This window comes from Centruroides vittatus, unplaced genomic scaffold (genome assembly GCF_030686945.1).
Source record: "Centruroides vittatus isolate TY-2023 unplaced genomic scaffold, ASM3068694v2 contig_17, whole genome shotgun sequence".
Taxonomy (NCBI): Eukaryota; Metazoa; Arthropoda; class Arachnida; order Scorpiones; family Buthidae; genus Centruroides; species Centruroides vittatus.
Window position 1 is genome coordinate 256937 of NW_027121033.1, and position 24921 is coordinate 281857.

A 24921-nucleotide genomic window follows, 5' to 3' on the forward strand; every position below is an offset into this window, starting at 1 on the left:
TCGATATCAGAGGAAAAGTTCATACACGTCATATTAAAGAGCACTTGTATGGATTTGTCTCGTGTACATATAGTATGCATTTTTTTTTTAATAGAAAAATTATTTTTAGTGGACTTATATTGATGTGGTTGGTTTCCGATCGCGATGGGGAGATAGTGAATCGTTTTGGAAACTTACCTTTGAATCTCGAGCACGGTTTAAGCAGACACAATACTAAAAATATACGAAACTATCCTCTAAAAAGTGTCTTTAAATAAGATCTTGCGTGCTCAATGAACGAAATAAAACTCAATTTTGGGAGTGTGGGTCACTATCCGAGTGCTGTTAAGGTGTCAGCCTACCGCTCTAGTGGACTCATTCGAATTCGGACGAGTCTAGAAACTCCGGAAATTTTTGTGGTGGTGTTCTGTCCGTAAAAGAAACGATTACTTAACGTATATAATTAACTTTATTATAATAGAAACGTAACTGTGTGATAATACAACATAACGTTGTGCCTCCAGGTCTAAATGCTACTACAGCTAACGCACGACTGACCGAAGATAAAGAAACACGACAAAGGTCAGAGTTGCGGGGTCGCCTAACTAGGTCAAGGAGCAATTCAGTGTGGGTTATGTCCTGGAAGTTTACATACATAACAGGTAGTCTTTCTGGAAATATCGGGTCTCGTCCCTCGCTAACCGGATGTGGGCGTGGCAGAACTCACAACGGGCTTGATAAAATAGGCCTTCTTATTGACCACATGGCTGGGAGAGTTTTTGAAAAAGCGGAAAAAACCCGGGCTGTGAAAAACCCTAGAAATTTTTAATAGGAGATCTGCCCTAGATACTTCAGACCCCAACCCTCATCATTCCCTATTGAAAGTATGGCCGAATCCGCGATGGATTCGAAAAAAAACCCTATTAGTGCCCAGAGGACGGAGTTTTAATTAAGAATTCTAAACGAAAAATGAAATTTATAGCTTTTTTTATTTATGGTTATGTTAAATGGTCTAATGCGCAATAAAATTGGCCACTGATGTCCCGACCCGAACTATCCGTGAAAGGATTCGAACTCGAATCTTCCCGGCGATAAAGGAAGCCCTTACTGTACAGAAATTCGGTCGATGGAGTTTTAAAAAATATCAAGTATTTAACTAAATATTATATAAATTATATTCGTGACATTTTAACAATTAAATTTGTGTTTATATTTATACAAAAAGAAGGTGGCCTGATGGCCGAGCGGTTGAGATGGCAGCTTACGTAATCTTTGCAAAACTCGGGATCGATTCCGGATCGGTCGAAAAAACCCCAGAGATTTTTCGAGAGGATTGGTCCGTCCGGATACGTCGGCTCCAACCTTCAAAACCCAGGAATTTTTTTTTGTTTTTCTGGGTGGTCAGATGGGATAAGTCAGGCCCCGTCCCTCGAAACCCGGCCGTATTGTTGTGAACCTATAATGGGCTTGATAAAAGAAAAGCCCTCAGAGCGGAAACAGTTAAACAAAAAAATATATACATATAAAAAAGAGAGGGAAAAAAGGCGAAGTTTCAACCCGCTTGAGAACTTACACCCGGTTCCTCTTTGTGGAAACACGAACAAATCTCTACACCACCATTTTTAATCCCGAAACATAATAAAATCGCCTTTGTGAAATTTTTAAAAAATATTAATAATCGGTAAAAAATAAAAAGTTTTTTACAATTAATCAAACTAATTAAAGCGGATAATAAATATTACAGATACAGATTTATATTTATTACTTCGGCGACATTTTGGCTACAGCATGAAGCTCCCCTCTACGGCAGCCGCAACTACTGTACGCGTTCGTCTGGCAGTTAAGCCGAATCATCGTTTGGAAAAATCAGAAGAGAGGAAAATTTAAAGATAAACGCCGAAAAGTTAAAAGAGGTAAAAGACATTTGATAATTGAGAATAAATATAACGAGAAATGAATGTATTATACTTTAACAGTAGCCCCGCGCAGTGTTAAAGTATAATATGTTGCATAATGTCACTCAGAAGTTGGCAGAAGATAATGTAAATTTTAAGTCATTTAATTCGTTAAAATGTCGGCTGGAACATAATAAAATCCCAATTGTATGATGTTTTAACGAGTTTTAAAGATAATTTCCTTTGTAGAAAGGTAATACATTGACTTAATTAGGCAGAAATCACCAGGAGGTTTGGCCGCTTATCTGAATAATAACAGCAAAAGTAGATGTATGTACAGCGCCATCTTTCATTAAAGTAAGGTTATTTTCATATCTGCACTCTTCTAAGTGGATGTAAAATGTTAAAAACTGGAAAAAGTGCAAGTTAAAATGCTGAAAGTTAAAGAAGCTTGTTGTTATGCATTAATATGCATAAGATGTGAATGCTAAATGAGGGATTTGCTGCCCACCCCAGAATTTAGACCCCCTGTACGAGCAAAGAAGTCCAAGGAGACGCACCTGTATATATAAGATATTTGCCACCGGAGGTCGATTTTTACCGCGTATGGTGTACTGCCTGTTCTCCATGCTCTGTGGGTAGTTGCACTGACTCCTGATTGCATATGATCTGAAAGATGTATCTTGCCATGGGTTGCACGTAGAGGTATGGTTTCTTTGACTCTTTTGCTTCTATGGGTATGGTCTGAGGCTCTAATAAGGTCTTCACTGTCTCGTTCCAGAGTGTAATTATACCTAATAATGCCACTCCATAAAATGTTTAGTAAAGCAAAAATTGTCTTTATACATTTTGTGTGTAAAAGTGAAATAATTTGATGCTGTTAAGTAATTAGCTTGATTATTTTTCTTAGAATGCAAGAAATTTCTTTAAAGTTGTTTTTTGAAACCAAATGTTACAAAGTGTTGGTGTTCCCTATACTGGCATTTTTCCAAATTATTCAATTTGAGACTTAAACATATGAATCACAGGTCGTCGGTACTTGCTGTCCACTTCTGTTCTTGTAAATATTGCATTGGGTGCATGCCATAATATTTTATTTATCCGGTAATCTAATGTAAGATCTGCGATGCATAAAAATGTTCATTTCTCTGACTAAACAGCATAGAATTGGAAGTTGGCCATCTGGCACGTGCTTGTGGATCATCGGTGGTCCACAGATTATACTTTGAGACCACTGCTCTACACTATTTGCATTTCTGATAATCTTGTCCCATTTGGGTATTCGGGAAGCTATAGATTATAAAAGATCGCTCTTGGATGCATTGTATAGAGATGGCCTACAATGCTCTAAAGCTACCTATGGCTTCTTGTAATGATAAAATTTTACTTTCTCATAAACAGTTGATGCAAAGAATGCCAAGGACATCTGCACTATCATTTTCCACTTATTTTGCCTTTATTAGTCGGAGCTTTGTTAATCACTAAGGCTACAGTCCAATTTCTTTACAGACACTATACAGGTATATTAGGAATGAACGGTGAGATGAGGCCCCTAAAATGGAAAATATTGAAATATGTTTCAGTATTCTTGAGAAGTGTGCTAGTGTAAATTTGATATTTAGTTAATTTCTTCATTAAATGAACAATTTTGGACTCATAATGTGAAAACTTTCACCTCTTTTGTTATAAATTTTTTCTATTAAAGTTATTGTTGTGAAATTTTTGCTGTTTTCAACTAGAAACATTCAGCTATACAACAGTATTTCTTTTGTGATTTTCTGGCAATTCTAAAAATGTTTACAATTTTTTAAAGGTCATGAACTTTCATCTTTTTGGTTTTTTCATCAATCACAAAAAATTAACTCATATTTTTAAAAAGTCTGATATTGTTCCTTTGGAATAATGTAACATACATCCAACAACAATTAGTTATCTCTCTCAATTATTTTACAAATGAATTTTATGTCTATCCAATCTGACAAAAAGAACTTTACATGAGACAATTTTGAATTATCAGTTTCCCACTTTAGTGGATCTAGATTTAGGTCTAGATATGATCTTAGAGGTTTCCTTAGGTACTTTGATCTCTTGTCAGCCAGTTTGCCCCATTGTGGACCTGGCTAAATCCATGATGGCATGAAAAGGGATCTCTTTAATTTACAATACAAACAGAATTTTTTTAAATGTTAATATCAGAAACATTAAGAAATAAATTACATATAAAAAATTTTCTGATATTACAAAATGATTTCTACATACACAAAATTTAGTTTTTGCAATCAGCTGAATAATTTTTATAATAATGTTGGTTTTCTCTTATAAGAAAACTTTTTCCCTCTTGTCTTTCTTTTAAACACATCATATTTAATCAATAATTTGTAATAAAAGGTTCTCAAATTATAATTAATACACTCAAACCTGTTTTTGTGCGGTCTTTTTTTGTGCGATTTTTTATTTGTGCAATTATTTTTGTGCAGTATACCAATTTGATTGAAATTCATATACCGCATACAAAAAATCACACAAAACAAATCGCACAAAAACAGGTTTGAGTGTAAATATTTTATCGTTATCATCAATTAGTAGAAGCAAAAATTGCCTATTAATTATTGATAATATACAGATTAAATTATGAATTATCGTGTACTATAAATATAAAATTGTCTGCATTTAAATAATACTGACTACTTTTATGTTTGTTTATGGTATTTCTTTAAAATTTGCCCCTAATTATTTACACTAAATAAACAAAAATATTTCAGAATTTCACTGTACAAAATACATAAGCTAATAGTAAATTACAACAAAGGAAATTTAACACCATGCAATTGCTATTGAAATTTTTCATTTAATAAAAAGTACAATTAAGTTTCAGTTTGACTTGTTTCTACATATAAGTAATATGTTGATGATGATAAAATAACATTAGATGATCAAACAAGAAGAGAACTTGTGAGAATTAGTTCAGAGTTTGGCAGTGCTGAATCAGACTTGGTGATGCCATGAGAATGTATTGTGTTCACAACATTGCCAAATTCCTCATGATATATCTCACGAGTTCCTTTGTTTGATCACCTGGTACATTTATAATGTTGAGATTTGAATATCTCGTGATGTGAATTGATTCTATTTATATCCATTGATGTGTATTTGTTTATATACAGGGTGGGCCAATGAAAACGAAATGGCAGAGTTATCGTGTTCGTCTAAGCAAATTGCTCGGACAGGTCAATTTTATTCTCAAGGGGGACATCTTTTGCAATAAAGTTTTTGTGATTCTGAATACAACAGACGACAAAAAATTTTAAAAACTCATTTATTTTTTATTAACTAAATAAACATTTATTTCAAATAAAGTAACAAACATAAGAAAAAGTTATCAAGTATTCAATAAATATTCAAATTGAGCACCACTAGCCCTCCATACAATAATACAAATTTTGCTCAAAGCGGTTTCTTACACTTCGGAAAGTTTTGGGTGTTATTTGACAACACTCACCTATAATTCTTTGTCGTAATTCTTCAAGAGATCCTGGTTTGGTTGCATAGACCTTACTATTTAAATGTCCCCAAAGAAAAATATCAAGAGGACTAAGATCTGGGGATCTAGCCGGCTATTCTAAAGGACCTCTACGTCCGATCCAATTCCCAGAAAAAGCTGTGTTCAAAAACTCTGTAACTGGTCTTGCATAATGTGGGGGGCTCCATCTTGTTGGAAAGTAAGGCAATCTTCTAAGTATCAGTCGTCATATTCGATGATATCAACAAGTAATGGATGTACAACATTTTCAAGTAAATCTAAATAACTTTCTCCCATTTATCAAGTTTATCAAGTGGTAGTCTCTTTAATCCGAATAACAGTAGACTGTCTCACAGCTAAACAGGTTTAATAACTCCTTTATTGGCTTTTTAACATATGCATTTCGGATCAGTGTTAACACTCTTGATCCCTCCTCAGTGCTTGGTGCAATTTTTATGTAAATTGCAGAGGTCCATTTTTACTTTTGATACAGTTTCAATAATATTGCACATACCATCGGCCATATACTATTTAACACACTGTTAATCATCCCACAAACTTTCTCCCATTTGATTACCATCTAGGAAAACGGGGCCAAGTAGTCAATCTCCAAAGATTCCGGCCACACATTTAGCTTTTGTGAAGTTTGACTATGAACTTCATGAAATATACTTAGGTTATTATCTGACCAATATTGACAATTGTGACGATTAACTGTAGAGTTTAAAAAAAACGTGCACTCGTCAGAAAAACAAATGTTAAAAAGATAATTCACATCAACTCTTAACCTTTCTGTCATAATTTCACAAAATTGCTGTCACCGATCAAAATCATCATCATTTAATTGGTGAACTAAATTAATTTTGTTTGGATGAAACTTGTGAGCTTTCAGGATCTGGTGAACAGATGTTCTGCTTAATGCTAGTCACAGCGTCCAGCTTCCTTGCCTTGTACTTAAAGTTAGGTCTGCAGCAACTTGCCCCAAAATCCCAATCTATGTCACTTTGTTTCTTACTGGACGTTCACATCCAGGGTTGCATCTTTTGTTAGCCACAGAACCCGTTAACTGAAACTTTTGAACCAACTCCAGAATGTATTTTGCATTATAATGTTTGTTTGGATAGCGTTGATTAAATAAATTTGCAGTAAGATGAGCATTCTCGCCATTTCTGAAATGAAGAGTTACTATTTTCACCCTTTCAGCAATTGAGTAAACCATAACGATTATGTTGTACAAAATTCACAATAAACAAATAATAATCTTAAATTCTGATTGAATCACTAAGTGGTCAAGCTTAATGTGAACACTACAAAAAAGAACAAACATCTGCAAACAGATAACACATTATCAGCTTTAATTTTATGATCAATTTTTTTTTCTTGCATATGCCTTCTAGCTTAAAATGTTTTTTTTTATGTTTGTTAATATTTTGTGTTACTTTTTCCAAAATAAATGTTTGTTTAGTTAATAAAAAATAAATGAGTTTTTAAAATTTTTGTTGTATGTCGTATTCAGAATTGCAAAAACTTTATTGCAAAAGATGTCTCCCTTGAGAATAAAATCGACCTGTCCGAGTGATTTGCTTGGACGAACACAATGACTCTGCTGTTTCGTTGGCCCACTCTGTATATACATATATACAGTAAAACCCTGCTTAATGCGGGGGATGCGTTCCTAGACAGCAAAGCGCTGAGCAAAACAGCATTAAACGAGACAATTTTAACATAGAATAAATAGGGATAGAGAAACATGCAACCAAAAAATAAGCAAATTTTATTATAATTTTAAGTTATTTTTATATAAATTTTTGCATAATAATATATGTTAAATAACACATAAACATATGCACACAGAAATGTAAAGTTAATTGTTTGTGATGAAGGTCCTGGCTCTTCTGAAATTTTTGTTTTTTGCGATGAAGTTGTGTAATTTCATTAGTCGCTTTCTTTTTCTTTCCTTAAGCAAATGTCGGTAACAGAAGATTGCATCCAAAATGCCTCGTTTTGCTTTGGCATCCTATCAAAATCTGGATCATTTGGTACAATTTGGTCGACGATTTTGATTATTGTTACCAAACTTTTACTAAGGAAAACTGTAGAGAAATTTTGTGTGTTCTTTGTCTTCAGAATCTCTATTTTCCAGTTCTACATGAATTCTTTGTTCTGCCAGTTCTTGAAGGTCATCATTGATAAGGCTCTTACCAGAAACCTGCAGTAACTCCCCAATATCCTGCTTGTCTACATCTGTATCAATTAAGTTGACAATTTTATCAACCTAACAATGCAGTGATAGGCTCTTCTCGATGAGAATTCTTGGATACCTTCAGCCATAACTTCTTCCACGCTTTGTTCATGCATTTATCAGTTAATTCTTTCCAAGCGAAGTCAATATTTCTTATGGCATCCATGATGTTACATTTTTTCCAAAATTGCACAAAACAAATATAGATTTAAGGGAAGTACAGCACTATGACAAATTGCCACCTTTTGCTGATTGGTTCGTGTTTGGGAATAATCGTATTATATACAATCAATGAAATACTGCGTTAATTTGAATCTGCGTTAATTTTGAGTGTTTTTTAGGCATCAAGCAGACTGTGTTATATTGAATCAGCATTAAGCAGGGTCTTACTGTATATGGGTGATTGGTTAACAAACTGCAAACAAATCAGACATTGAACACTTTTGTGAAAGATTTTTATGTTCAGACAATAAACATGTTTGGATAATGAACATCTCACAGAACAAACACAAGAAGCGATGCTGCATTTAAGATTTGTAAAACTATATTTTACTGGCATCTATGAATGGTTTATGGAACAAGAATGTCACAGTTGTATACATAACTTTTTTGACAAGACTATGTCTTGTTTATAAAATTGTACTGCCTGATGTGTTACCAGCTTAGAGGTATGAAGAAGTACATGTCAGGAGTTGAAATTTGGCACAGAGTATTAGGTGCCCAAATCATGTGTGCATAAAAAAAAACCAAACTTATAGGTAGACAGGGGACCGAGAACAGAGACAAAATAAAATACATAATGGCAATGCTCTCTACGAATAGGCAGTAGTGCAAGATTTGCACATGCGTTGCTCATTGGGAAGTTTGAAAAAGGAATGTTGCTAAATCGAATTTTGACAAACAAATCTTTGAAAAAAACCTATTTACCTGTCCCATGTTATTCCCCACATATTTCTGTACGCCACATGCTAACCTCGACCGACTGACTGGAGATATCTCGTTTCATCATCGGAACTTTTTGAAACTAGATGGCATGTCGTTATAATTTTATATTAAAACTAACTTTCGAAATATAATTAGTTTTTTTTTACATTTATTAATATATAGTATATATATATTTTCATTTGTGCAAAATAAAAAAATAATTGCAAATACTACAATAGTCACCGTAATTTTTTTCAAAAACAGGAAATTTTCACATTGACAAAAATTCAACCTGGGGCGTTATGCAATGGAGAGAAATTTCAACATTGGATGGGTTAATTTCACTGAAAATGCATCGTGGATGACCTCATGGTCATAGCTGTGGCAGGTGAAGTTTGAATGATTACGCTCAAAACCAGCGATACCAAAGACGATTGAAAAATGAGAATAAGACCTGCTGTGAGCGTCGAAGTGATCTCAACTAGTAGTGGGTCTCCGAGACATAGTCTTGTCCCAAATATGGCCTTGCTGTTTTACTAGTTGTTCTCTGAATTTTTGTAGGTGCTTTTCTGAACTTTTTATTTTAAAAAACTGATAATATTATGGAACCTAAAGAGAGTCGAATGTCAAGAACTGTGTTCATTATAGAAACTAAGCAAGAGATAATAGCCAAGATAGAGTGGGTAGATGTCTGATGTTTCTAGGCAGTATGGCTTCAACAGGTCTACAGTAGATACAATCTTAGCTAAGGAAGATACAATAAAAAAAGACTCGAGCAGATAAAGAATAATGAAAATCACATCTGAGAAACAAAAATGTGCCATCCGTGAAAAAATAGAGAGATTGCTTTTAGTTTGTTATTACATGTAATTAAACAAAGTAAAATAGTATATAATTTTTTATTTTTTGGGGTCTCCAGAGTGAATTGATTAAATTTCCATAAAAATCTATGATAAATCAATAATCAGTTAATGAACAATTCGGGTAGTGAACATTGTCTTTGAACAGGTTATGTTCGTTAATCAATTATTCACTGTATATATATCAAAAATATATATGTATGTTTGTTAGGTAAAGAGTTCTTCTATACCAGGCCTAGCCAACCCAAATTGTTTCGCGGGCCACTTTGATCACGCATAATATTACGGTGGGCCACAATTTAGGCAAACATGCTTTTAAAAAAGTAAAACAAATACAAAATGAATAAGATTTTATTGTTATACCAAGAGTTCGTACTCACACGTGAGCATTATAACAATGACACATGCAAATTTTCATTTATTTAATTGTTTTGGTATACACATAACAGGAACAAAAGTTTTAATAGATATATAATATCACTTAGTGGGCCACACAATTTAACCTGACGGGCCATGGGTTGGCCAGGCCTGTTCTATACCATTCAATGTATCTGCACAAAATTTTGCATGAATATTCTTCAATGTTGTAGAAAAATACTCGGGGATCCCCAGCCCAATTACCCATAAATCCCACCCAAAGTCTAAGCAAACATTAACATAGCATTATGGTTTTATTATTGTAAATGCTCAGGTTAATAAATGTACTGTACATTTATGTTACTAAGCCATTATTTTTATCAACTCTCTCCTAACCTGATCTCATCAATTCCCCATTCAGTTAAAGCTCAAGCAACATTAGGCAACATACAACTATTCTTCAACTCTTAACAAACACTGTACAATGTATAGTAGTCAGTCATTATTCACCTGAAGTCCACCTCCCTCAAAAGCCTGAGAAATGCCAGGCACATGCAGCTAGTAGTAATTGATAACAGTTAACTCTGCCATATAACTTTGTTTTGTTTTCAAGGTGTGTGAAAAGGACAAATTATGAAGCCCTCTCTCATATCTTTTTGAGTGTTTCTTCTATACTAGTGAATTTTTGCCTATTTCTCCTTGATATTTTATTAATATATCAATTAATAAAAGTGTTTTATCTTTATAATTATATTTGAATTTATTGCTTTGTAAACAAATTTTTAAAAATTTTCATATAGTAGCCCTCTAGACTATTTTTTAATTTTAGCTTCTATAACTTCATAAAAATGGCATTTGTTGTTGAATATCAGTAGATATTTTTAGTAGTTGACAGTAGAATTGTTTTGAAGTATATCCAAAAATATGGCTGTATTTATCCTGTCCTAATTAGATCTGAATATGCACCAATTCAAGGATTTTTAATGAAAGAAACTTTAGACATTTATGCAATAAATGAATGAATAATATGTTAATAAACAAATCTACAGTTTGAAACTGAGTTTCTAAATTAGACATTTGTTTAAATAAGGAGCAGAATTCATACTTAAAAATATTGAATGAGTCATTACAAACTTTTTGAAAGTTACAATTTTACAAATTAAAGTTTTTGTTTGATCAATCAATTTTTGTATTTTGCTGAGATACAAGTTATTCTAAGAGTTACAATCTGTTGGAATGTTCTTTTATTTATAGTCTATTTAAATTTGGGAGATTATTTATTTCTTTATCACAAGAACGTCCCATTAAGCTTTAGCTAAGTGCGTTAAAAAATCGTTAGTGGAGTTTTGTTCAAGTCAATCTCATTAGAGAGAGAAGAATGAAATTCTAATGTAAATGTCCAGGTAATGATTTTTGTTGAAGTGTATAATCAAAGTTTATTGGATATTAAGTTCGTAAATTATCTTAAGCTAGATTTAACGGATTTTATTATTTTAATACTGTTACTAGTAAACTTAAGCAGTTTAAAAGATGATTGATTGTTTTTTTTTTTTTTTTTAATAATAATAATAATATGTATTAAATTGTTAGAAGCTTCCATGCTAACTACAATTATTATTAAGTTTTTACAGATTTTTAAATAATTTTTTTGAAAGATTTCAAGTATTAATTGCATTAGTTTAAAATTAAAATATTAGAATTTGGAATTCTAATATTTTGTTTATTTTTTAGTGAAATTTATTTTATTATAAAATGAAAATTGGTGTATTGAAACTTGATACAAAAATGTCTTTATCGGCAAAAATTTTTAATGAAAAACATTAAGACTTGTTTAACGAGACATTAATATTCTATGCAGTTAACCCAAAGATAAGTGTAGAGTAGTTTTATTGAAAGTTGTTTATGAATTAATTGCTATATGATAATTTATATTAAGTAAAAATGTCGTCGTTATTCTATTGTATGTTTTATATATTTTATTCATAATCATTTTAAATGTTTGAATGCATTTTACTTGTTTACCCAGGCATTTATATCATTTAAAATGTTTTCTGGATGGTGCTATTTTAGCAAAAGTATTTCTCTCGGTGGCAAGTGGCTAAAGTGGTATCCTAACACTCTGGGGAACCCAGGATCAAATCAGAATGGATTGTAAAACAACCGGAACTTTTTGGGAGTGGTTTATCTGGATTTGAGGGTCTGGCTAAACTCATAACAGGGTTTGCCAAAAAGAGGCCCTCTTAATATTCACAGGAATTTTTTTTAAGGGATTTCTATAATAAAATAATACAGTTAGATTTTAATTGAGCAATAATAACTAGCCTAACTAAAATCTGACTGTATCATTTGATTGGTACTACTTGTTGGGTTTAGTTTTATATGTAATTATATTTTTGTAATTTTCTTCTCCTTCTCCTCCTCCTCTTAATGCACTGATTTTAGTTGAAATAAATATCAATGTATGAAAGTTTAATGTTTAATTAATGCAACAGATCAATTCAATTTAATAAAGAATGCTATAAGAATATTGTCACATACAAATGAGCATTGAAACAAACAACTTGAACATGTGAAATGATCCTTTGTTGATTTTATTATTTAATGCTGTTACAGAATTTTTACATGATTAAAATAAGTATAACCACTCTTCTAGCATCACTTGTATGATAAATCATTTTTAATTTTTGTAAGAGGAAATGTCATAGTTGTTTTTGTAAATATGGCATTATGGACACAATATTCTATTAGATTTATATGTTGTATTTTAGCCATATAATTGCTTTATAAGTCTTTTATCTAAGCAACAATTGTCTGCTACTTTATAATTTTAAAATTATAAAGAAAAAGAGAAACTTTATCTTTTAGATAATTAGAGTTCTGAAGTCTTGTTGAATTATTGAATAAAAATTCTTTTTGAATTTTATACAAAATTTGATGTTTTCTTCTAAAATATGAATTGGAGATAATTATTTACTAGTTAAAAGAAATTTAAGTAATTTAATTGTACAGTAGCCATAATTTATTCGTAAGCCAGTTAGTTAGCTGCATAATATCAACTCAACACTAAAGAAGTAATGGATGATTCTAAATCTAATATTTTTGGTCATTTATAAATCATCATTGGAACATTTTCTGATTTTCCAATATATCTGATCCTGATGATAGTCTATAACAGATGACCAAACCTTTTTGCAGTAGGAGCTGTATATCACTTATCAGTAACACATGAGAGCCTCATCCTGTATTTTATATATAATGTACACTGTTTATGTAGGTTATCTATTTTACATTTATATTAGGGTGGGGGTCCAACACATAGAAGCCACAATAAGGATCTAGAAGAGTCATAGGTCTATAAATATTCCAGAAATGTTAGATTTAGAGTAATCTGTTGATGATTTGATGTCGAGTTTTTTTAAGTGCAGAAAGTGATTGTTTGAACATGATATAAAAATGTATTTTGTAATATTAAAATTATACGTGCACCTAATATAGAAATGATATTTTGAATCTTATCAAAATTCATCACACTCTCCCATAAAAATTCAGTAATAAATTTAATTCATATTATAATAGTAGTGGATTGTGTTTCACTTAACAATACAATGTATTAGTTGATAATACATGCTACTTATGTTAAGGTATTTGTGTTTGAAGTGTAGACACCTGCCTAAAATGCAGTGTTAAATATAGTAGAATGCAAAAGTAAGCATACACTTTGTTAACATTTAATTATTAGTATTGCAAATCAGTTATTACTTGGAATGCAGAATAAATGTTATATTATTTAACAGGATAATGCTAATCCCTTACAACTAAAGCTTTCCACACCAAGATGTACTGCTTTTTCTCCACTTCACATAATATAGTTATTTATCTTTGTTTTAATGCATGCAATTTACATGTAATTGAATAGATTTACTGTAATATTGTCTTTACATATAGGAGATTTATGACTATAATATTCAGGGAGAAAAAGTCTTGCACTCACAAAAGAAATTATTGAGATAGATAAAGAGGTAAATTTTAATTTAAGATGTTGTTTTCAATCCCAAAGTATTAACAAAAATATTGTTTTATTTATAAATAAAATATTTATCATGCGAGAAATGCCATACTACTAGAACTATTAACGACATATGAGAAAAATATTAATAAGCTTTTCAAACTTTAATTAGTGATTATGGTATTCAACAAGTCATGATATAATTCATATTTACTTGAATAATGGTTAATCTTTTTATTGGATGCCAACGTTCCATTTACAGTTTGAAAATACCAGATTATTTTCCCTTGCATTTAAATCATCTTTTGAATGAAGCATTGTTTGGCCAGTTTCCAAATTCAGATATATAAACATCCAACTTGTGATTTAGTTTTGGATTTTAAAAAGTAATATATACACATTTATTTATTTAAACTGGAAAATAAGTATTTTAAATTTTATTATGAAAAAACTAATAAATAAATTTATACATAATTTATTGTGTTATTGCTACAAATGCTCTGCAGTGCTTAAGCAGAGTGATGTGCTCTGGCTTATCTGAATTACAATTTAGATGCAATTATTGTCATTTAAAAGCAGTGGAATTTTTATCTAATATTGATCTTTTTCCCTCGCTTAATCAAAGAAAGCTTCTGTGATTTTTTTGGTGGTAAATATAGCAAGAATTATCCAGTAGCCGCAAGTTATAAAATTCCATTTGGAACATTTCCAATTATGCCAGTGAAGATAAACAGAATCGATATTTGGAACAATATTCACTCAGTCATTAATGGAGCAAACGTAGTTGGTTGTAACTCTATATACAGTATAAAGTTATTGCTGTTGTGAATTTCTTTGCCAATGTTTGTTTTTTTATATGAGAGATTAGAAACATTGACATAATCTTATATACATTGATAATATACAGTAATGTAAATGGAACTTGTATAACTCATAAAATCATATAAAAATGTGTTTTTTTCTAAATCAAAGTATCGTTTTGATTAACTGCATCATTGTGAAGACATCATAAGTATAAGGATGTTTTTCACTGGCTGACAAAAGTATACTGCAGCAGTGTTTCCAGTAATTGTATCATTTGTTGGTATAAGAATCCATGCAGAGGCAATGTGTCTTCATAAGCAAAATAAGAGGTGTCTGAAAAGTTCAGTGGAAAAGGTTTAGTCTTCACATGCTAATGTAGATTTTTACAAGACTCCACACCAGGGCTGTGGAGTCGTGTAAAAATCTACCAACTCCAATTCTGACCCGGAGCAGACTTGTTCTTGCTGCTGCTTGTCACATCACTCTTGCTAAAATTAATGAACCATACTGTACATTGTCTAGTTTTGTAGAAGTACTTTTCAACACAGGTAACGCTGAAAAGACAATATGTTTTCAGTACACTTGATAGCATTTACTTGATAACATTCCAGCTGGTAAAAAAATTTTTTCTTTCAATACTTTGAGTCTGTATTACAAGGTGCATCTGAAAAGTTTGGTGAATGGTCCCATAGTTAAATAACCGTGCTGGTTAGGATGTTGTGCTCATGCAGACGTAGTGAGAGACTTGCCAACTAGTGCCCCTAGCGTCAAAATCACGACAGTTAAACAGAAGTGTGCACAGCAAACAATGCAATGCAGTCAGTGTGAGGAGTGTCACTGCAAAATGGAGCAACGCGTGAACATTACAGCACTTCCTCCTACACAGCAGGTGACAGTTCTTCAACACTCCATATTCTCCAGATCTGGCACCTGCAGATTTCTTCTTGTTCCTCGTCTGAAAGATCTATGCTTTTCCGACATTGCGCAGATCCAACAACGCGTGACAACGGTGCTTCATGCAATACTGAAAGAAGTGTTTGCTCACAGCTTCCAGCAGCTGTACAACCGATGTCAAATATGTGTTGTCGTTAATGGCAATTACTTTGAATGCCAGTAAAAGTATTTTGTTTGTATCTCTTCTTTCCTTTATTTTATGAGACCATTCACTGAACTTTTCAGACATATTTTGTATTTCCAGTAATAATAATTGACTTAGTATTTTGCAAGGAATGTTCTAATTACTTTGCAGTGTATGATTTGTCTTGCTACTAAATACAAGATACAAAGAGAGAGAATTTCAAATTTATTAATAAGTACAAAGATGTACTAGCGACTGTGGTAACCAGGGCTGTGGAGTCGTGTAAAAATCTACCAACTCCAATTCTGACCAGGAGCAGACTTATCACCAAAATAGGCCCAGAAATTCTGACGTCATAACATGACCTCAGAATAAAAGCTTCAATAAATAGAGTTCTAATAACAATAAAATATAGAAACTTTTTTATTCCAAAGCTAAAAAGACTCCTCTAAGTAATAACATTTAATATATAAAATATGTATTTGATAATTTTTACTTTCCCAACTGCTATACATAATGGAGAAAGTTTAGCAATCAATTAAAAAATACCCTCCCCCAAAATTTTTACATTTTTGAACTCAGGACACCTTGAAATATCAAGATATGTAAAAGATTTAAGGTTTTTTCAGTATGTATGTATGTATGTATGTATGCTTATTAACCTTTGTGGTTTTTGGATCAGAGTCAGATGGTTTAACACAGAAGTTATTAAGCTTTACAGTGATTGAACTAAATTGTGCCCCCACACACATTGTAACATCTCAGATGAGAACATCTTAACCGAGTTTTATTGTACTATTATAAAATGACAAAATGCTTAATTTTGAGGATAGAGACGAGTTTTATAAAAAATTGTTAACGCTAATAACAAGTAAAATATTAAGTCTGACCACACTGGAGATATGACACATGACCGTTTCTATATCTCCACCCTGTTGACCCTGATTAATGCTATTAAATTTTGGTTCTTAATTAATGTCCCTTTATACACAAGCAATTTTTCATCTTTATTTGACATTTTTTGGGGTTCAGGAAGTCTCCAAACATGTAGATTTGCAAAAAACTCTGAGGGTCAAATTTTCGTTTTATATACATAAGTTGGGAAAGTAAAAAGGAGTCAGAGTTGTCAAAAATTTGCCAACTCTGACTAAATCACCAAAACTCCACAACTCTGATTCTACAGCCCTGGTGGTAACTTAGCCAAATTACTTAAACACCCTTAATCAGTAGCACTGTCTTTTGACCATCCAGGCCAGGGATGTTCTGTATGAGTTGAAAACATTAGTGCTCTTTTTTTAAAACTCCCACTATTAAAGGTGGACTAAGTAATTTGGCTGTTAACAAGTAGTGCACTTAAAGCTCTACTAAGTCTATCTTTTCACTTCTTTCTTTTAACAAAGAGCAACTGCTGTAAATCATTGGGCTATGATTTGGCAGCAATAATTATAAATTACTAATGAATTTGACTCTAGAGGGAGGCACTATCTTGTGTGACTCTAGAGGAAGTTTAATAATTATAATTTTAATTAAATAATTTTAGATTAAACTGGAAGAAAATTTACAGCAGTTGTTGGTATGTTATTGCTATATATTGGGTTTTGGTAAAGTTGTTTATATATTAGTTAATAGGATTTCCTATTTGTAGGCATCAGACAGAATATGCAAGTTTATTTCAAACTGATATGTTAGCTATACACAATGTTTTCAAATTGTCTCTAGAGCTTGCACTAGTTATTAATATTTCTTATATTTCTAGAACAGGAAGAACTGAATTTACTCCAATTATTTGAGTCAGTGGAGGAAAACTCCTGCTTGGAAGCATTATCAGAATTGTTCACTCAGCAAAGAACTAACTTTTAATAAAAATAACTCTTAATTTCCAGTTAGTGCTGTGACAGTTCTTAGTTTTCTTAAAGATGATCTTTTTTTTGTGACTTTGTTGAAAAACTTCTTTGTCTTCCAATTACAACATTATGCTCTTTGTCATTTTATTTTTAGGAAGATCCTACACGAGAATTTGGCATTACTGTGGTATTCACAGTGAATTTTTAAGTCTGAGGAAGTTTTAATTTCTTTATACATAAATATTTTGCTTCTTAATCAAATCAGTTACATGCCTTTTGATCTAAACAGATCTGTTTGTTGGTAGGCAACTGCCAAACAGTAAATATTTTTATAAACAAAACATTTAAAATACTGCTAAATAATAAACTAGTTTGACAGTTAAGATGTCATTTTATTAATAATTTGGAACTAGAAGTTATTTTAAATAGCATTATATAAAATAAGTACTGTATTTTCTCAATTGAAGCCTAGGGGGTTTATTTTTAAAACATATTTCCAGGTGTTTTCGAGACTGATATTTATTACCTTGCAATGGGAGAAGTATTTTAAAACTTTGTCATCTTTATCTTCTTTATAATTTAACTAAGAAATTTTAATTTTTTGAATCTAATAAGAGTGAAAAACTTCTGTATAATGCAACTAATCATGTATGACAAACTATTGTTGTATAGTTTCTTTAATATATCAATTATTACAGGGAGGAATGTACTAGCAGGAATATTTTTTGTATACTTTCGGAATTTATCTAAATTCAATAAAAGTAACAAAAATAAAGATCAGAATATCACCCAGGCTATTCTTTTTTTCCAAAATTCTAAATTATAAAAATGCATGTATCTCTAGTAACAACTTAGTAAAATTTATTAGTGAGATCACTTCCAAAGTAAAAAAGCAACGTGCATAATCCAGCCTAATTTTGTTTGTGAATATTTAAAATTATCAGTAAAATGTGTATGTGTTTAGGAAATTATTGTGCAAAATGCTTTATTATAAATTCATTTGCATTTCATATTTTGTTGGCAACCTTGTAAAGTGTCAGTTACTGTTGCAAGAGTACCAGGTTCAAATTCAATCTGTCCCCTCAATTTATTGTGATTAATACGTCGGGTGCAGTCAGGTGGCAAGTGGCTAAGTAAGCAAACCAATGACATAGTTTGCTTTACATGAATTGTGCCCATTGTCAAAATATTCTTCATTTCTAGCTTGTTACAAATCAACCTGTCTGCAATGAGCAAAATTGTAGCCAGTCATATGGCTTTAACATATTATCAGCATCCATGAGAATTTAAGTGATCAAGTGATGATTTAATTTGTTTTATTTTGGATGTCCAATTGTGATCCAATGCAGTATTAATCAGGGTTGAACCAAACTTATTTCATTTTAAATTTTTTCATTGTGTCTTGAAGAAACTTTGATAAATATGCCGTAGACCCCATTTTTATTATATGCTTTTTATTAACTGTCTATATAAAGTAACTCAATTTTCACCCACTTTCCAATTTCTAATCTAGTCGAAACTTTGCATACATGTGGGACACTGTCATTTAGACATATTCATGGTTACTCTTTCTAACAATTTTTATGGTCTTTCCACATGTGCCACATGCTTTTATTTTTGGTTGCATAATACTTTGAAAGCTGGGAAAAAATTATTTCTTACCTTTTAGGGCATTTATGTGAGTAAGAGGTGTTTTTTTAAATTTTTATTATGGAACAGGTTCCTGGAAAACTTAAGAAAGCTGTCATAGGGTGCATTTGTTAATAGCAGTCGTTCTGCGTCTCTGCTACTACAGGAGTGTGCTGCTGTTTGTGGGCATTTAGGAATGACAGTGAAAGAAAGAACGATGGCAGCGTCCGCACTATTGATAGTATCGTGATGGAGGAATCTATAATTCTAAAATATGAGCTTTTAAAGGCAAAAGAAGGGTCCCAGTTGTAAAATTTAACCATAAAATGGATTATTTATTGAAAGATCATTCAAAATAGCCACGAAAAAATTAGATTGCCGGCTACCATTCAAGAAAAATTTGAAAACACACTTACATCACCACGTGCACTAACTTGCACTTTCACAACTTTAAATTTTCATTCATAAAACCACATGATGGACCCTGAAGCAAAACTATCTGAGCCATGGAGGATGCCATGTTGCTTTCCACCATAAACTACTGCTACAAGCGGTCGTTTTTGCCGTTTGATGGTGCGCGCTCCGACTGGAATTTAGGAACGTGTTTTGCAGGAATTTTTAAACAGATATCGCTCGCGTGGAGTTATGCAGAGGAATAAAAAAATGCACCCATAAATCAAACTGTAATTTCTTGTAAGACTTGCTGATAAATTGAGGTTCATGTCCCAGGAATAACTTTGAACTATATAATATGCCAAAATTACCAAAAACAAACACATGTGGTACTTAAGTAAATATACTACTGTAATAGAATATTAATAAAAGTAGGAATTGGTAAAGTGAGAATTCACTATAGAACAAACTCAAATGCAGCATTTGAATGAATGAAGCCCCACACACTGTGTATAGTTTATGGTGTGCTATAAGTTATGTAAATAAAAAGATATCAGACAATTAGATATATTTATAGTGCAACTAGTACGTGCACGTATGCACATTCCTCTTATCTCCCACGTGTACTGTCACAGTTCTGCCAGACACCAATGCTACAGTGCTTCACATTTTTGATAGTGCTGATTATTTCCTTTGTTGACTCATACCAACTATGGAAGCTCTAACACCATAGTTAACAAAAGACATCTTGGTATGACTGATCTGCTATAAGTTATATCTTTGGTTTGTGAGGAGTATATCTATTGTTGCCACAATATCACAATGGAATTTATAATGCATATACATACTGTTAGTGGCTGGTGTATGCTTCACTGTAACTTTTATATTACACTCTACATTCTATAATAGTTTTACTGGATTGATTTTATGTTGCCTCAAAATTTTATAGTTATGCTTGCTTAAAAATTTAGAGATAAAGAACAATTGTAAATTAAATTTAAAAACTTGATGTATTTAATACCACTTTTTATTTTAACAGGTAAAACAAAATGTCAGATGTTAAACGATTAGTAGCCTCTTTCGTTCAGTTTCTCGGCGACCAACTGCGGAACGCCGATCTCACATTGGATGCCAAAGAAAGCATAGAAGGTAAAAATGATCTTTTAAAATGGCATTTAAAAGTTTTTGTCCATGACTTCAAATTATATTTATTTGCAGTTGCAATTCAATGTTTGGAGTCTGCATTTGGAGTCAGTGCAGAAAACGAGGCTTCAAGTTCTCATTCTCTACTGCAGATATTTACTGAAGCAACAAAAGATAGTGCAGTAAGTAAGATTGGCTTTTATGTTTAGTGCGTCGTCAATTCATGTAACTCTGTTGTTCTGTTATACAGGATGAGAATGTAAAAGCATCAGAACATGTTGAAGTATCTGAAGCATCCAAGGCTGAGGCTGAAAATTTAAAGGTCATGGGTAGGTGGCTAATTGTGGAGTTTATCATCATTACAGAAATTTTGCACAATTTCTATTCTAAGATGTTATCATGTTTTTATAGGTAATAATCACATGAAATCTGAAAATTTTAATGCAGCAATAGATTGTTATACAAAAGCTATAAATCTGGATCCAAACAATTCAGTATTTTACTGCAATAGGTAAATACAAAATTCCATAATCTTGCATAATTTATAATTTATAGAATAACCATAGAGTATTGATTTATATTTTTATAGAGCAGCTGCTTACAGCAAGCTGAATAATCACAAGGCTGCCATTCAAGATTGCGAGGCTGCAATTAAGATAGATCCCAGTTACAGTAAAGCTTATGGGAGAATGGGGTAAGTTACCAAACGAGAAATAAATCTGGTATTAAAAAAACAAGAAATTTTATATGTTGCTTTTGGAACATCAGTCTAGCTCATGCCAGTTTGGACCAATATCAGCAAGCAAAGGAATGCTTCCAGCATGCAATTAGCTTGGATCCACAGAATGAAAGTTACATTAACAACCTCAAAGTTGCCGAAGAGAAAATCAAGTCTGGAAGCTCTGCCTCAGTATGTTTTGGCATTGTTACACAATATCTCTTGCTGTACGTTGGTATTAATAAATACATAAATTATAGGGCAACAGACCAGATGACAGCAGGAATTTAGGAGCAGGTTTTAACGTACCTTTCGATTTTTCGTCGATTTTAAGTAACCCATTACTTATGAATATGGTAAGTTTATATCTCTTGCTTTGAATACTGTCAATTTAATAGCATTTAAACGTTAAAATTACGTTTTCAGGCCACTCAAATCATGCAAGATCCGAATATGCAGAATTTGTAAGTGTCCGCTCCCTTTCTTCATATTACAATTTCAGTAAAGATTTAAAAACAAAATACACGCGTTAATCTAACTGGCATAAAAACAACTAGTTTATTTTATTTTTAATATTGATAGGTGTTTTTTTTTTATTTGTAATACAGTTTTTGAATGTTCTTTAGGCTGACAGGATTAATGTCTGGGTCCGTGCGTGATGGAAGGGATGGTATGGACGCCTTGCTTCAAGCGTAAGCAATTTTACATTTATGAAAAATTGTACTTGTCACGCAGAACTAAAGTTTCCTACTGATGTCGAATGGTTCGACATGTCAGTACCTTAAGATTTTCGCGCACCGTGCCAAGAAAATATCGTTCCGCGTGACAAGTCGGTGTCGAATAATGCACATTACACAGAATTATAGTAGAATAATTAATGATAAGACAAACTTTGCATCGGAATATCTATTCCCCTAAACAGATTGATGTCAGATAGGGGTTTTTAGTAGGGTGTTTTTTTAATTACACAACGATAACACTTAACAAAATTTTGTTTTTTGAAAGTACCGCACATTAATTCCGATGCAGAGTTCTAGATAGCTGAACACTTGAAACAAGGTGCCATCCGCCAAATTGGCATTTCTCAAACTCGCTCAGCATCTCATTTAACAGCTCTGAGTTTGAGAAATGACTCCATAGTATTAGAAAAAGACTGACTAACTTTTAAAACCAGATTGACCCTCCCCCTTTTAATTTCAGGGGACAACAACTAGCAGCTCAAATGCAAGCTTCCAATCCAGAGCTAGTGGAACAGTTTAGACGGCAGATGGAATCCTCTTCCAGACAAAATCCTCCCGAGAATAACAACTAGACGAACCCGGCCTGAAAAAGTTGCAAACCTCTGTCGACTTTGGATACAAAATAAATATTTCGGAATGGGAATACGGTAGGGGAAATGTGGTCGCCATCATCGTCGTAAATACTATCCTAGAAGAGCGAACATTCCTGGCACGTCACCGGCCACCCCTCTTCTACAAAAAAAAAAAAAAAAAAATATTCTTCACAAGATCGAATTTAAAAACTAGAAACAAATGTTAGGACAAAAAATATATATATTTTGATATAATTGGGGAAGCACGCCGTCGTATAATGATTCACTCTTGCCGAGTACAAATTTGACTAAATTAAGAACATTAATTATTTATATAACCTTAAAATCTGTAGAAAGCTGTATCCGACATTTAAACAGAAACTTATGTACATACTTGAGTTTATCAAAATCCTATTCCTGTTCTTGTATGTCAGTTCTGTTCATCCGAAATTACAAAAAATAAATCTGTTTTGAATGACTTTAGTAGGAATAAGTGATATTTTTAGAGTTTATGGTAAGAATAGAATAAAACTACTAATAGCCAAGATGTAATTGAACTACATTCTGGTTAAAAGCAGAAGTAGACTCGATAATTTTATTAACAGTCCAACTTTTATTAACAGTCCACAACAGATTGTTTACACAGCATGTCTAGGACAATAAGTATTGTTAAAATAACCTTTACAAACAATTCTCTTTGTCTTCTAAGACAGCTTTTGTCATTGGCAGTGTGAATGCAAATTTTTTTTATCATCCATCTTTGTGAAACATTTGTGCGGGTCATTTTAAAGTTAGCCGAGATTCGGCATTTGTTGTTGTCGTGATAGTATTGACCAGTCGAGGCGACCTTCCCACAATTCTCTCGAGTTGTCCCTCTGCCGTGTTAAAGAAAGATCTTGGATCTTCACATCCAGAAGTGTTGAGAAATTAACATTTTACTCTGCCTATTCAGTTTTAAAATAGAGACGAGTCTTGACTAAAAGTGCAGAAATCTACACAATAATGCCAAGCCTAATGTAGTTCTCACATTACGGCATGCACAATTTAAAGAACAATGCAAACACTTTGGCAACGAATGAATAAGAGATGTTGGCGACGGTGGTACAAACACATCCTAGTTGTTACATTGTGCCAGTTTAAGAACCCTCTATTACTCCAGTAGTCTATAAAGTCGATTATTTCTTGAGAGTACCCATGCCCGTATTCTACATCATGCAATTGCAGTCTTGCAAGATTTGGAGAAAAGAAATTGGAAATCTTACAAGCAGTCAAATTAATTTAGTACAGGAGGTTGTCAACTTTTTAACAGACAAACACAATAAGCCCAGCTCTTGGTTTACACAACAGATTATACAAAATTTCCATAGTTTTAGTTTGTATCATTTCAATTTTGGTTCCAGCATTTGTGCAGGAAACAAGGCTGCAGAACTTTGGAATGTATTTCTCGCACAAACATCAATCTTGGTTTACACAACTACGTAAATCGAGGATTAAACATAGTGCCATTTGTCGCGGTTTGGGAAAACTAATCAAGCCAAAGTTATTTTAATTTAAAATGTTTTTGTACACTTTTATCTTATAATCTTTTGAAGTAGAATGTATGTCGGAGCTTGTGCAGTATTGTATATGACAATTTGGTTGTGGCCTATACTGGGGAGGTGAACTTATAGCAATAAGAAAAGTGAACAAAATTGCCCTCAAATTTTTCCCATTATCCTCATCAATGACCTTACCATTTTTGGGTGAAAAGAAAATATTTTACTAGTTTTCTTATTTTAAAAAACTGCAACTTTTAAAAATCCGCTGAAATATTTTTAACCTGTTAATTCTCATTTTCACCTGTAGGTGACAATGAGAATTAACAGGTTAAAAGATATTTCAGTGGATCAATTAAAATGGACTACCCCATAACTAGAAAAATAGTCTCGTCTCATAGGTTGCATATCTGTTCTGCTGTGGGTGGGGCTACGGACTGTAAAAATGGGGCCGATTTCATTTTCTGTTGCATATTATGATTCTATGTTAAAGTGAGGGTTTCTGTCACAGTTACTAGATAAACTGGTTGGGGAACTGTTATTGTTCTTGCAATAAGCACGACTGCTCACAATAGGGTGGCGATCCAGTCGTCTGGTAGGCTAAATTGGCCAGAGTTGCATTAGTATGCATGTATTTTTAATTAAAGGGGTTTTTGTAGCATTTATTATTTCAGGTTTTTTT

At 32.4% G+C, this 24921-nt stretch overlaps 1 protein-coding gene across 2 annotated transcripts; it reads left to right on the plus strand.

Moving 5' to 3' along the window:
* Positions 1-1790: 1790 nt before the first annotated feature.
* LOC136969074 (small glutamine-rich tetratricopeptide repeat-containing protein alpha-like) lies at positions 1791-23187 on the plus strand. 2 transcript variants are annotated; one of them, XM_067263169.1, is made up of 11 exons: positions 1791-1892; positions 20571-20680; positions 20750-20856; positions 20925-21003; positions 21086-21185; positions 21264-21368; positions 21443-21584; positions 21653-21748; positions 21819-21856; positions 22019-22084; positions 22593-23187. In XM_067263169.1, exons 2-11 carry the CDS (start codon positions 20581-20583, stop codon positions 22702-22704), a joined length of 945 nt encoding a protein of 314 aa, XP_067119270.1. In that variant the 5' UTR covers positions 1791-1892; positions 20571-20580; the 3' UTR covers positions 22705-23187. The 2 variants fall into 2 exon arrangements, with proteins under 2 accessions (XP_067119270.1, XP_067119271.1); XM_067263170.1 differs by lacking the exon at positions 22019-22084.
* Positions 23188-24921: the final 1734 nt, after the last annotated feature.

Coding starts and splice junctions, on each gene's coding strand:
- LOC136969074 (XM_067263169.1), top strand. CDS start 20,581: ATGTCAGATGTTAAACGATTAGTAGCCTCTTTCGTTCAGTTTCTCGGC. Junction 21,186..21,263: donor TCAGTATTTTACTGCAATAG/GTAAATACAAAA, acceptor ATATTTTTATAG/AGCAGCTGCTTACAGCAAGC. Junction 21,857..22,018: donor GATCCGAATATGCAGAATTT/GTAAGTGTCCGC, acceptor AATGTTCTTTAG/GCTGACAGGATTAATGTCTG.